Raw genomic sequence first — 14,934 nt, 5'->3', positions numbered from 1 at the left:
CCCTGCTGCCGTAGTCTTACCTGTAGGAGCCCAGGCGCTTGGGCCACCTCATCGCGACCCAGTATCAGCAGAACATCGGGGCGGCCCTCCCTCTGAGCCATGGAAGCAGAGGAACCCAGAGGAGGAAGAGGATTGCAGAAGAGGAAGAAGAGGATCACAGAGGAAGAGGATCAAAGAAGAAGAGGAAGAGGATCACAACAAGTGGTATCGTGTTAAACGCAAAACAAGGGTTCTAGTTACAGCCAAGATTAGAGATAACACCATACTGAGAAAGCTGTCAACCTACGTAACAAAGCCCTGAGAGGAAGAACGGACACTGTAAATACAGGAGGACCCATCTCTACAGGTTAACTTGAGAGGAGGACCTATCTCTAGGTTAACTATCTGGAAAGTACAGGAGGACCTATCTCTACAGGTTAACTTGAGAGGAGGACCTATATCTCTAGAGGTTAACTATCTGGACAAGACAGGAGGACCGATCCCTACAGGTTAACTATCTGGTAAAGACATTTGAAGACATTTAACCGCTCAGTTCTCTGAGGATCTCTCTGAGACCGTTTCATGAGGTTAGAAATGAACGGCTCTTAATGCGGATCATCATGGATCTTCTAAAACTCAGTCTCATTGAGCCTTCAGGATGAAATACTTTAAGCCCTGGTATGTTGACCAGATATCCTCGCTTTCATTTGCGTTTCGACAAAAACGATACTTTAGAGATCAATTACACACAACACAGTACTGATCGAATCCCTTTCTGGATTACATTCATTCATCTTTTACGGATCGTCATCAAAACACTTAGAATATACACTTACAATTATGTCCCTACCATGCTTCCACACTCTTGGTTGAGTCAATATTCCATTTATTTTGTGTTATTTTGAGCTAGATTGTAACACGTGGTGTGAATGTTGACAATGGTCGCCTTATCCTTCAGGAGCTGCCTCAGTTTGGATTAGATTAGCCTCAAAACTCTGTAATTTGTCGTACCCACCCGTTAATATTGATATCATTATAATGATCATTATATTATATCAATATATATTATTGTTAAATCATAAATAACAGTTTATATAAATATATACCTTATATAAAAGGATGAGGTTTATAACCAGTTATATAAAAATACACACCTTAAATAAAGGATAAGGTTTTAAACCAGTTATATCTATATCTATATAGAAATATAACCAAAAAATAGGTTTCTTACATGCTCTGTATTAACCTTTAAAGTCGTTGCCGTTAGACCAACCGCGTTTTAAAGAGTAGTTATTAGCGGGGTTTCACCTGCAGCCTGATAAAAACGTGTTAATAACCCCAAAACCCGTCATGAATTCATGCAACCCGCTTTAAACGTATTAATAACCCAACACCCGTCATGAATTCGAAGATACAACAGCCTGTAGAAGATGACAGAATGATCCTTACCAGTGTGATCTTAACGTTGCAGGTCTCCTCGACGACCCACCACAGATTTGAGCGATCCTCAACCGCACCGTCTGGTACGCGGCCTACAATTGGCCGCGTACCAGACGTTACCGCCCCGCTTCCGTTACTCTACTGCCACAATAAAAGCCCTCTTCATTTCTATTTTTTTTTAAGAATTATTTTCATTTGCATGCTTTATGAGTGAGATGGACAGGAATGTATGGGAGATAGAGGGGAGGACATGCAGCATAGAACCGCTGACATGAATGGAAGCCAGGTCACTGCGATAAGTACTGTGCCTTAATGGTACGGCCCATCTCCCTTTCTATTTGCATTGATCATTGGGAAGGTCTTTGCATGATCACAATAAAACATTCTGCCAGGACAGCATTTCTCCCAGAGCCAAGACCGTTTGGGCCACAGGTCACAGAGATAAGGGCGTATACAAAATAAACAAACAAGATACGCTTGAATAAAAATGTTTATTTTGACGGTTGAAATATGTTCACATGCACATATTTGTGAAGTTAAAACCTTGTGGTGCAAAATTTCCCGGACATCATCCCATCAGCTGTGTCGCTAAGTCAATGGTAAATCAATCAAATCAACACAACTACTTAGATATACACAAAGGAAAAGTTAAGCACACACAGTTTTAGCAAACAGGACATACACACATCTGCATTTGCATAACTGTGCAAGTTCATCGTTTCAGAGTTCTTTCACTTTGGTCAAACGCAGGAGGGCAGGGGCGTTTGAGGAGCTGTGCTGCAGGGGGGGTTCTGTGGGGCCGCGGCCTCTCTCACTGCAGGGGCTGCTTCAGCTCAAACAGCCCCGTTCCTCCCCTCACCACCTTGCCGGTGATCAGACAAGCGGAGGGCGACTGCAGCTCGTCGTGAGCGCCTTGTCCAGAGGGAGAGAAACGGTGGGTCAGTGGGAGTGATAAGATACGCCTTTATTGTCTCTCCAAGGACACATTTGTCTTGGGCATTCGAGAGAACAAAGGTGACGCAGCCTCATCAGCACAATGTGCACGTACATCAACCTACTGTTAACATTTAGTGACACATACAGATCAATATATGCAACAAAATGTTGCATGATGCCCTACACCCAAAAAAAATAAATACACAATGGTGTACCGTTAAAGCTCGGTACTGGAAAGTGGAACATTAGTTAGAAGCTTTCTCGGTACACAGGGATTTAGCATTACGGCTAATTCGAACCTGCCACTCTCAGAAAGATCCCTGAGAATCTAATTCAATACACACATATGTTAACCGGAAAAAAGGATGTTGACAACATCTATGGGGCTGCTGTGACCACAGGCCCCCGACCGTTGTAGGAAACTTTGTGAAACTCTGATCTGACTAGGACCAATGAGGTCTGACTGAAATTTTTCTGTACCGTTAAAAGTTTTGAAAAAAAAGCCTTAAAGGCAGTGCAATTTTATGTAAACATTCAATGAAAAATAAACATTCAATTTCTAGTCTTTTTTACACGTAGTAAGTTTCAATAACTCCATACCATTACATATCGACATTCAAGGAGCAAAGATGAGACGTCGTTGTGTGGTGAAAACTGATAGAAAATCGTAAACAACAACAATCGCCGGTGGGGAGAAGCCATTTTTAACACAGGGATCTAAACCTTGGCTGATCCATCAAGGACATCCCCCTTAGCTAACGTGGAAAATTCAGTGTTGATAACTCAAATGACGTCACAGGGTCAATCTCTAAATGACCACTTTTGGCAGGTGCTCACCGAGCTATTTTCCTTAATGGACGTCAATGGGGAAGAAACGCTGACTTCAACTATTCCAACGGGGAACAAGTATGCTCAAGTTGGTACCAATTAGAGACTATATATAGCTGCAGAGCTCACACAGGAAAAGTACCGATTTGCCCACATTTTCCTTCAACCATCCCCAATTTCCTCACATCACGTCGTCATGAATCAACCTTTCTAATAATGCCTGAGGCTCCACTCACCCATCAGAGTGGCGTCTTTGAGGAACTTGTAGCTGGTCTCGAAGGTCATCTGCTGTAGCGGGGACGAGTTGGAGCGGATGGCGAAGCGGTTGAAGGGTTTGTATACGCCCTCAAAGCACATGTAGTCGGCCACCAGCGACAGGTGCCTGGGGTCCACCTCGATGCCTGGAGAACACAAGGCGTTGACATTTAGGGCATTTAGCAGACGTTTTATTCCAAAGCGACTTACGGTGAAACATCGATCTATCGCTGTAGGTACATAAAGGATGTATATAGAACCAAGTGCCAAGCACTAACAGTCACTAGGTAAACCCATTCCCCGTACACAGCAAAGATAGCTAGGATAAGATGCTACACAACTAAGTAGTATAACTAAATACGACATAACGTAAGTGTGTACATCAAGTGCCACGACGTACAACATACAATAAGTTTGAGGAGTGGGACGGGGTGGCAATACAGAGTCTAGTTGAACTCTGAACAAGTGTAACAAGGGAGCTGATATGGTGCAGCAGAGGAACACATGGAGGCATCTCAGGGATTCACGCTCCACTGCTGCACGCGTCCACACGCCTGCCCGTTTCAGTGTGTGAGATCATTTACCGTAGACGGCAAAGACGTCCCTGATCTCCTTCTCGATGACCCTCAGAGCCACTTCTATTCCGTAGGTGTTGGCCATGGCGTGCACCTCGTTGGAGTACAGGCGGTTGAGGTCGAGGATCTGGATGGCAGAAGATAAAGAAGTGATTTAGGAGTCCGATTTTGTCCGAGTTAAGGACCCAAAATCGCCCGTGTCTGCATTGTTGTGGTCCCTCACAATATAAAAAGGACAAATCCGGTGTAAAATGGATCTGGGATGTGTTTAGTATGATAACTGTGATGGAAAATCTACATGCTGTTACGTTTTTGGTCTATCTATGAACTTAAGTTTTGTTACTATTTTGGGTGATGCATATATTGCCTGCCTTCTGCTCTCCTTTTGGGTCATTTAAAGTGTGAACCTTCTAGGGTCGTGTGATGCGTTTTATTGCCTGCCTCTTCCTATATTACATATTGGTGGTGGTTAGTGAGGTCCCCCCTTCACTTTAGGCGTCTTTGAGTGTTATTAATTATTATTATTCTTCATGTTTAACCTCTGTTTTCCTTTTATTCCTAGTCTGTTTTACATAGTTTTGAATGATGACTATATGCTCTATATGGGGTGACTATATGGGGGTTGTCCTGATGTAGAGCTGTGTATCATCAGCATAGCAGTGGTAAGATAAGCCATGCCTGCTAATGACACTACCCAGGGGGAGCATGTACAGTGAGAACAGTGTGGGGCCCAACACCAAGCCCTGGGGGACACCGCAGGTGACGTTGTTGGTGTGTGATTTTGCTTTGCCCAGGGCAACGTGCTCAGTTCTGTCAGTGAGGTACGAGGTGAACCAGTTCTTTACATTTCCTGATAGTCCAATGGTGTATTGCAGGCGGTGAAGGAGAATATTGTAATGTATGCCTGTTATGTTGTTTGTTGTTTGTTGATGCATGTTGTGATGTATCTTTGTTCGTACTTTTATTACAAATATATATGATCATTAATTGTCAACAGTATTGTGTGCTTTTTTGCATCTAAATATCTCATCTGCTTAGACGCAACATCTGATAGAGAAATTGTCACGACATAACGAGTTGTTGTTGAGTTGATGTTTGTTCGGGAGCAAAAAGGCGCATGTATACGCATTCTTAAATTGGCTAATTTTAGCCGATTCTACCAAAACACTATAAACTTGGAACGATGGGGGCATGTGTTATGGCAAAAACTAAATCCAAAGGCTAACTCCAAAGGCTAGAAGTAACCCGAGACTTCTTTGGTGGTATAATAAGGGTCTAAACATATAAAAAAAGGCATTGATAACTTTGTCAGTGTACAGATTGTATATTAAAAAGGACATTTTATACACACAATACCATCACTAGTTCACCCGTCGACACCATCTTGTTCTTAAGACTCGATAAGTAGATTGATGAAGACAGAGATTGTGCCATCCGTCAACAACACGCAAGCTCTGTGTTCGCCAATCTACTTATGGAGTCTTGAAAACAAGATGGCGTCGACGGGTGAACTACTGAACTACCAAAGAAGTGTCGGGCTACTTCTAGCCTTTTAAGTGGTTTAAAATAACGATTTAGTTTTTACCATAACACATGCCCCCATCGTACCAAGGTGATAGCGTTTTGGTAGAATCGGCTAAAAACAGCCAACTTAAGAATGCGTATACATGCGCCATTTGATCCCAAACGAACATCCCAATTTGTTATCATACTAAACATGTCCCAGATCCATTTTACACCGGATTTGTCCTTTAAGTTGCAAGCTTTTCTTGAATTCAGTCTTCTAAAATTGAAGCTCTTCAAGAGAAAAAAAATAATTCATACAGGGCTGACAAAAAGGAACCCATCAAAAAAACGAATGTATTGTGATGAATAAATTCATGCGTTGTTTACTTTTCATGATCTAAGCTTCATTAACTATTCCTTGTATTTTCCAGCCACCCTAACCGTTCTCAGTGTTATCTACCGTTACCTTTGTACCTGTTGCAAACCGGCCAAAGGGGAGCTTGTTTCCCATAATGCGTTGCTGTTTGATGAGAACACAGGCAACTCTGTCCTTTAGGTAAACACGGCCTGATTTGAACATTGACAAATTGTTTAAATATCTCTGTGAACCTGTATTCTGGGCTGTGTATACAGACATCAAAATAGGTAGACTGTCTACAACTATTGTGTGTCTTTTTGCAGTCTCATCTGTCCTAGATGCAATGTCTCGTACAGAAGTAGCCACGACAGTGGCGACCTAAGCGCCCTCATGTCCTAAAGCTGACCCTCTCTCCGGGGTTCTGGTCCTGACGCCCGGCGGTGAGGCCCAGAGAGCCGACCCAGAGTACCACGTACGTCGCTGTACTTGAAGAGCTCGTGCATGTTGATGCCCTCCGTGTTCAGCAGGCTCTCCTTCTGCCCCGTGCGGCCCGTGGCCTCGTTCAGCAGGCAGCGCGTGATGCCGGGCGTCTGCATGATGACGGCACTGTGGGCCAGCGTGGACAGCAGCGACGTCAGGTCAAAGTGCACGTTGGTCAGCGGGAGGGCGATGGTCACCTGCGAGACGGGGGGAGGGAGCAATGAGACGTTGACGCATGGGTCACCGCGAGGGGAGGCTGTTCATGTCAGAAGGCTGGGAAGGTCTGATGCTTAGGCTAGCGAGCTAGTAACGCTTGAAGGGGATTGGCTTTGAAGGGGGGCCTGAAGGGAGGGGTGGTATTTTTCGCTTGCCTTCTTTAAAATCGAGCTTGCACTGCCTGTTCTACCCCTACCCCAGCTGTATCAGCAATACATTCACTGTATGCAAGTTGTTCAGACTAACAGACGCGAGTACTAACCCTAAGCCTTTGTTTTAGAACCTTACGCAGCAGTGGGCAAAAAAGCTAGCCTGGTCCTACCAGACTCTCGTACTTCATTTCATTTGTACAGAGAGTCTGGACCTACTTAATTGACAAACGTTAACTCACTTGAAGGCGGGTGTCTGTTGACGTTTAAAACTATTGGATCTGCCCAGTGCCACTCTGGATCTGCCATAACCAATCGCTAACGTTTGGCCGGGAATCACTTTGCGCGCAGGCTCTAAACAAACCAAACACCGTGCGTGAAGATGTCCGTCAACGAGAGCTGACTTTAACGTCATCATTCTCAGCCACTCCTTCTGTTCGCTGATTGGACCGCCAAAAATCTGGCTTCCAAGGAACCCATGCATATGAAGCAGACCCAGACCTAGTACTGAAGTGAAATGAAAATTGAGCGAAGTAGGTATGTGGGCGGTGCCAGGCTACAAAAAAGGTGTATCTACTATGCATCTGGCATCTACATCAGAACGTGACACAGCATAACCGCCGTCACTGTGGGAGCATCATTATGTCCGAAGTCATCTCTTATCGGTCAGTTCATAATGAAATTATTAGACCATTATGGAGTGAACACGGTTGTGTTAGATACTGCCACAGTGTTTCTCATGCGAGACGTGGTATATTTGTGTGGATTTAGGATTTTACGGGACTCCAACCCTCTAGTCCTCTGAAGACGGACCATCGCCCCATGGAGTGTTGAGATGTGCTACACGGCGCGTACCCGACACCAGAGGCTGTGCTTCGAGTCGTAGGAGTAGCTCTCGATGGCGTGTTGGGAGGCCAGCACCGAGGTCACCCGCGTGGGGTCCATGTTGCTGCTTCCCCTCTTCTTTTTGGGCGTCGGTTCGAGGCCACTTCCTTCCTGTGCCTCTTCTGCACCGCCGTCTTCCTCCTCATCATCATCATCATCGTCACCATCCTCCTTTTCCACCTCCCCTTCTGGCTTGTCCTCTGGATCCCCCTCGTCTTCCTCACTGTCATAGTCAACCTGGGGGATGACAAGACTTTCAGTGTGTATTCATAATTACATGCGTGGGTGTGTAATTGTGTATGTGCGTGTCTGTACGTGCGTGTACGTGCGTGTGTGTACATGTTTGTACGTATGTGCGGGCGTGCGTGTTGCACCTCTTCTTCCTGCTTCTCCCGCCGCTTTACGTCCGTGGCGTCGGTGTCCCCTTCGTTCTCCCGGTCGTCTACGATGGGCGCCTCCGGCTCCTCCCCCTCTCCGTCTCCGCCCTCGCCTCCCGCCTGAACAAACGAACAGCGCTCCAATCACCCAGATCTCCATGTTTCGCTCTTCTCCAATATCGTGCTAGCCTCCGACGCCGGGCTAGCCTCCGACGCCGGGCTAGCCTCCGACCTCGGGCTAGCCTCCGACCTCGGGCTAGCCTCCGACCTCGTGCTAGCCTCCAACACTGATAGCCACTGATATCTCAGGGTCATTTAAAAGGCTGCTATTGGATGAACACATTGGATGAAGCCCCACCACTCCGGCGGCTCCGTCCTGGTCCTTCGACGTGGCCTTCCTGGTCTCCACGGCGATGGAGGCCAACTTCAGCGAGCGCTTCTTGATGGCCTCCAGCATGAGGAGGAAAAACCTGATGCAAAGAAGGGTGGACGTGGTTCAATTACACCGACAAAACAAGCGCTCCCGACTCGTCTTTCTGTACTCTTAATGGACAATGAGACTCACTGGACTATGAGATTAATGTGAACCCCAACAAGGTTGAATACAAAACCAAAATATTGTTAACCTTATCGACTAAACTCGTCTTACAAAAGATTGAGATTTTCAAAATGTACCGCTTCCATTTCTGATACAAGGACAACTATTGAAAATCACAGGGCTGTGCTGTTATTTATGTCAACACAGCACTACTGGGTTCTGGAGGTACTTTGAACGTGGGGTTCCCTGGTGAATACAGCTTTACACGACGGAATCCAAAACCAGCATCCGCACTTCTGCAGACATCTAACCTGGTTTCCATGAAGCGCAGTATCTGATGAGGCGTCAGAATCTTATCCTCTTGGTAGCGTTCTGCCGGCAGGAAGTGAAACTCAACATTGAACACCTGCATCTTCTCAGTGGTGCTCTTGATCCTCAGTTTCTCCGTGACCTCCACTCGCTGCAAGACCTGCGATCAACAGAACACAAGCAGTGCTCAGCGTTTGGGTTATCCGGCCTGCTTATCTATACAAATTATAAATGGGACATGTATCCAGGCACCCACACACACAATTCAAGTGAATTTTATTTAAATATCAATTATAACAAATAGCATTTATCCAAAAGACGAGGCTACAGCTTATGGCAATTTGGTCTTTGTGATCAATAAACTTGTGAGTCCATAAACCATGAACAACGAATATTGACTAGACCAAAGTGCAAATTCCTATTGATTACACTGTGGCATGCAAACCCTCGTTAATTGCTCTATAAAGTTATAAAGCCAAATTATAATGGGAACGGATGTGTTGTTGTTGAAGCCAGGGGAGACACTGGTTTGATCATCCAGACCAGAAAGGGAGTGACATTGTTAGAAAATGAGTAGTGTAGATGGTGATGGTGTAGAGGAGGCTGCTGGGTAAGAACCAGCTTAAACAACAGGTTATCCACTCATCGATTCCGGACATGATCACGGCATTATAACGGCATTCATTCATTGCTCTTGTAGGAACACGCGTATTCTTTTTTTAAAAAAATTAAGTAAGGTTAGTGCCAGTTAAATAGTTACTTTGCCAAACGACCCTTCATCTCAAACACTTAGTCCAAACTATGAAGACGAGAGTGGAACCAGGAAGCTGGTTTCCCCCTCCATAGAGCTGACGACGGGAGAAGCTCACCTCGGCCAGACACACCCTGGTGAGCTTCTTGCGGAGGCTGTTGGCCTGGCTCTGAGCCGACATGTGGCCCAGCACAGGAACGCTCATCATGGGCGTCTTGATCTTGGAGGTGGCCACCAGCAGGATCTCTCTGAGCCTGGGGGGGGAAGTAGGGATGGATGTGGGAGGTCAGGGCAACATGGTAGAGCGACAGAATGATTCAAGTTTGTTTTCTGACTTTTATTCCTGAAAAGGAATACAACTCAAAGTGACATATTATCGTGTCATGTTAAGTAGGAGATCATAAACTTCTGAACAAAAGTGTGTGTGCGCCTGTGTGTGTGTGTGTGTGTGTGTGTGTGTGTGTGTGTGTGTGCGCGCCTGTGTGTGTGCGCCTTTGTGTGTGCCTGTGCATGTCAGTTTGTGTGCGCCTGTGTGTGTGACCTGTGTGTGTGTGTGCGCCTGTGTGTGTGTGTGTGTGCCTGTGTGTGCGTGCGCGTGTGCATGTGCGTGTGTGTGTCTGCCTCTGTGTGCGTGGGCGATGGCGTACCTGGGTATACCCAGTGTGACGTTCATCTCTCCTCTGCCGGCGAAGTGGAAGGTGTTGAGCGTCATCTGGGTGGAGGGCTCGCCGATGGACTGGGCGGCCACCAGCCCCACCGCCTCGCCCGGGTCGCACAGGGACCGCTGCCACTTGTAGTTCAGGAGGTGGCGGAGGCTGGGGGCGCACGCAGAAGGGAGACACGGAAGAATCACGACTCTGATCGTCGATGAAGGTCAAAAATTGGTGTTCCCGTTTGTCTTTGGTCTGCCTTTGTGTGTTTATCTGTCGCAGTCTGTGGACTTAACCTTTTGAAATGTAAAAATTTATCTTACATTATCGTCACCATCTTCATACATCTGCCTGCCTTCATGTCATCATTTTTGTATCTGCATGTAACAATAACATGCAGATAGCACATGCACTAAACAAACACTACTAAAAACACCTACCTCTACTAAATCCTCTTACGGCTAAACGATTTGGGGAAATAATCAAATTGAGATTATTTTGACCAATATTGCGATTGCGATTTAATGTGCGATTTCTATAATTTTATTAAGTTCCTTATGTTGTGCTTTATTCACTAAAAAATAAATAAATCATTCTTTAGTATGGCCAACACAACATTGGAAGCAGTCAACATAAAAACTGCTCTTTCCTTTTGGCCAGGCCGATGTGTTGAGATTAATTTATATTATAAACTTCTTTATTTACTGTAACTATTAAATTGTAAAATAAATTTATCTTTAATCCCAGCCTTTGCGATTTGCATACCACGTTCTATTACTCCTATCTTTTCACTCCTACACACTTAATTTGCATCATTTTGACCCAGGATATTGTGCTCTCGCCCTACAGTACTTTAGGCCTATTGTAAATGTACCAGCTGGTATTCGACTTCATGCTGCGTTCTAGCTTAATTCACTCTAGCCAAGTAGCAAGCAACCACATTAAAAATTTCACTTGCACAACAATCTCAGAGGTGTTCTCTTTCCAAGACCGAGATTAGCACATATCAACGCCATTAAAGCAATTATGGAGATATACAACATTAACTTTGGCTTAAAGAACACAACGTCAGCACTAAGCGCTCTGCGATAAAGCAGCCAAAGAGGGGAGTGAGAGCAGACTGGTCAGTAAAAGCCCTGCTGGTCTGGTGGTGATAACGGCTCGAGCCTGGCCTGGGAAAGCCTCTCTTTAATGGTTTCACCATTGCAGAGTATTAGGCCATCACAGTTTTTAGTTGTAGAGCTCTCATAGATCCAACATACAATACATGAATTAATATTTATTTTCTTATGCCGTGGTTCGTCGCCTCTGCAAGTCTAATGCGAGGGACGCCCGTTAGGGTATGCTGTAGGCCAGACTACTCGTGTGTTCTTAAGTATATAGTTTTAGGGTAATTCGCTAAACAGGTATTAGTGACTGGTCATCAGAGTGCTGAGCCCCGACACAGGGGAGTGAACGCATCCCTTCTCAATGGCAGAGAAACTTGTTAAGGGAGGGAGGGTGTTGGGTTGCCCGTGGTTATTTTCATAACATTGCCTCTCTTTTCAGTTCTCAAACATGTTCTACAGCGGCCTTTGTAACCAGTTAGATTTGGATAATGCAAATCCTTAAGATTGTTTGGCTGACAGAATTTGTCTACGCGGCCGAAGAGCGCATGGCTTTCGCTAACGACCACGGCTTGAAACAGAAGCCCACCTGTCGGAGTCCAGGCCGCAGTGGCGGGGCGTGGCCTGGATGTACTTCTCCGTGACCTCGTGGAAGCTCTCCGACACGGCCCCGAAGCAGAGGTCGGGCCGGAAGGTCCCCAGGCTGGGCTCTGGGCAGCGGGACGACTTGCGGCGGTACTTGAGCTGGTTGCCCGCCTCCAGGGATCGCCAGCGCTCCATTAGCTATGGGGAGGGGGGGGGGGGGTTAGAGACGCTGCCTGACCTGCGTGACAGCACTCTGCCATTCTCGGTCTTGGTGCTTAAATATTGTATGGCGTTTGTGCGTTATGCACAGGGCGGGAAACCAGCCATTGTGCCTGGGGGATGAAAACATCAACTAGACCGGGGCTCAAGACAAACATGTTCAGACATTTTTCATTTGGTGGCATACTAAACAATTCCATCGCACCTCCTTTTTCCAGGATCCTTTGTCCAATTCCACCCATTGCAGTACATTAATTTGCAACGACAAAGTTATTTGGAATAAATATGTCAAATGTTATATTGCGTCGGTGATCATTTAACACTTTTACCCTCAGTAAAAAAAGATGACGGTTTTCCTCGAAAACCACCTCCGACGGTTAACCAACCCGGGCAGTTGCACCGTCGATATTTACGCCATTGATTAATAATATCTTGACCATTAAATAAATGCCTTAAATAAATGCCGAATCTGTATCTCTCATAAAGAATATCGTCAGACAATGCCAAGGGATCGGCTCTGTCCCGAAAAACCCTCTGTCTCCGGAGAGACGCCTGTACGATAAGTGCGCCGAGGTCCACGGGAACACCCACAAATGGTGACGCCATTATCGGAGGAGGGGCTAGGAAGCTGCGCACGCCGATATAAGTAGGCGATCTCCGGGTAGACTCGCTGAAAAGCTGCTCCCGACCAGGTTTGGTTGCGAGCGTAAGTCACCATGGTGATACAGCGACGCTTAAAGAGATCGACTTTCATGGTACAGCTAACCCAGGCTTTCAGCTCAACATACCTCGCTAACCCTTGTTGGGCAAAATAACCTGCTGAGTACATCACATGTACATTACAAATATAGCTAACTAACCCAACGAACACATAACACAAACATGATAATATAGTCAGGTCAAGGCCAGAGCCGAAGGCCCCATTTCCCAGGCAAATGGTAGACACTCAGACAATGCACCAGTCATCCTCAAGAACGGGAGAGCCACATTAATTTATCACACAGGAGACACTTCGAAGCTCTCCCCCGTTAGGAGGAACCAAGAGATACACCTGCCCATACCAGGGCCTGAGAGCCACATTAAATTATCACACACGAGACACTTCGGGGGGGCACTCCCCCGTTTTAATTTATCACACAGGAGACATTTTGAGAGCTCTCCCACGTTAGGAGGAACACAAGAAGATCCAGGGCCTGGGAGCCAAGGTCCAGCAAAAACACACAGAACCACGCACACCTCAAACGCACACACCTCATCGAGAGGAGGATACAGCTTAAGACTGTATCACACAGGGACTCTTGATCTTCTTCTGAAGCAGACCTTCCACGGAGGCGAAGCTCTGGACGAACCATCAGCGCTGATTAGGGACTTAGACATATTCGATCTCTCACGCTTTATGACTCTGTATAACCGTTGCCACTTTACTTAATAAATCCAAGGTCCTCGTGCCGACAGACTTTATTACCTCTCCGTCTCATTTCATCTGGTCCAGTAACTAGACAGACCGTTTTTCCCCTCACCCCACCCTGATAGTTTAACAATCTTATCAGTTCAGATAAGAAAGACCTCGCTCAAAAATCAAACGGCTGCGTGAAACTCTGCATTTTCCATTAGACACAGAAAAGTGTGAGCTTTTTTCTGCTCTGAATTACGGGGAAACATCAGGGTCTCTTCCTTAAATTTGCAAAACTTAAGTTTGCAAAAAAGTTTGCAAAAAATCATTTCAACGCATTCCCTGGCGGAAAAGGCGGTGCTGTAAGCTAGACGTAGAACGAATTAAGTTAATAATTGGCATGACAGTCCATGGTCTCTTTTAACTCACCAATTAGTTTTGCACACAGGAGGCTTTGGTGGATAAGACAATGCAGCGATCTCTGCCGTGGCGCCACATCTGCCAACCTAGCGGACAGTCCCCGTGTCCTGCCCGACATCGCTGGCGCACCGTCCGTAACCAGCATATTGATACGCTCCAACCCCAACTGGTTCTCTGAAGAATGAAATTACTTTTTCGAAAAGTATCTCACCTGTCATGTGTCCATCCAGTGGAATTAATCCAAGTAGATCCTCACAAAAGCAGTGGCGATTCTGGGGGGTGGCCTGGGGGCTCATTGGCCACCCCTGTGGCCACCCCAGATTTGATAGGTAGTTGGTCAAGTTCGTCAACACAAGAAATAAGAGAAATACTGTCAATCAATGATGACAGCTGATCAACTGATTTAGGGTCAGTTTTTACATTTTTAAATAACACAGTAATGGTCGTACTGAGGCTGTGAGAGCTGATTTCTGCTCGGCGGACATTTAGCTATGCAGGTCAGGTGACCCATGAGATATGCGCGCTGCACATGCTGCTGGTCCGTGAAACAGGAGGACGACAACGGTCACAGTGACAACGTGAACAATATAAAAACGATAAAGACGCTGAAATCTGTCGTTGAGAGGTATGGTAATTTAATGTTTAGTTATATCGTAGTTCCCTCTGAATGTGTAGGAAAACTTTATCCAGCACTAAGTAGCAGCTAAAAGACGAACTACACTGCACTAGCTAGCTTAGCAGCCTGCAAACCAAGTTAAGCATGTAACGTTAGTGTTTTGGATACCGCCATGAAATATGAAAAGATGTTTTCTGGACTGAAGACTGATGGTGTTTTTTGCAGATGTGTGTGTTCAATAGAGCTAATGTTATATTTTTGGCCAACCAGTGTGTGAAACATAGTGTGACAGTCTAGATTTAAGTAGCTATAACACAAGAACAAGCTGTGACTTATTTGTTGCATTCAAATGCCACAAATGCT

The 14,934-nt window shown here is 45.8% G+C and overlaps 2 protein-coding genes across 3 annotated transcripts in view; both read right to left on the bottom strand.

The window, feature by feature from the left end:
• The window catches only part of st3gal5 (ST3 beta-galactoside alpha-2,3-sialyltransferase 5), a 37,251-nt gene extending 35,669 nt beyond the window's left edge, over positions 1-1,582 (bottom strand). The window contains exons 1-2 of one of the 2 annotated variants that reach the window (XM_060062119.1): positions 1,429-1,582; positions 21-92 (exon numbers count right to left, since the gene is read on the bottom strand). In XM_060062119.1, the coding sequence (XP_059918102.1) occupies positions 21-52 (32 nt within the window). In that variant the 5' untranslated portion in view covers positions 53-92; positions 1,429-1,582. The remainder of the gene's footprint in view (positions 1-20; positions 93-1,428) is intronic. The other variant, XM_060062118.1, reaches the window with a different exon arrangement.
• A 309-nt stretch (positions 1,583-1,891) lies between these two features.
• Positions 1,892-14,934, bottom strand: part of polr1a (RNA polymerase I subunit A) — a 38,581-nt gene continuing 25,538 nt past the window's right edge. The window contains 11 exon segments of the mRNA XM_060062108.1: positions 1,892-2,331; positions 3,420-3,584; positions 4,023-4,140; positions 6,354-6,554; positions 7,578-7,844; positions 7,982-8,104; positions 8,343-8,454; positions 8,834-8,991; positions 9,701-9,836; positions 10,230-10,397; positions 11,928-12,121. Of these exon segments, the coding sequence (XP_059918091.1) occupies positions 2,231-2,331; positions 3,420-3,584; positions 4,023-4,140; positions 6,354-6,554; positions 7,578-7,844; positions 7,982-8,104; positions 8,343-8,454; positions 8,834-8,991; positions 9,701-9,836; positions 10,230-10,397; positions 11,928-12,121 (1,743 nt within the window). The 3' untranslated portion in view covers positions 1,892-2,230.

This window comes from Gadus macrocephalus, chromosome 10, assembly GCF_031168955.1.
Source record: "Gadus macrocephalus chromosome 10, ASM3116895v1".
NCBI classification, from domain to species: Eukaryota; Metazoa; Chordata; class Actinopteri; order Gadiformes; family Gadidae; genus Gadus; species Gadus macrocephalus.
The sequence above is the reverse complement of the archived record's forward strand: the minus strand, read 5'-3'. Positions and strand labels throughout refer to the sequence as shown.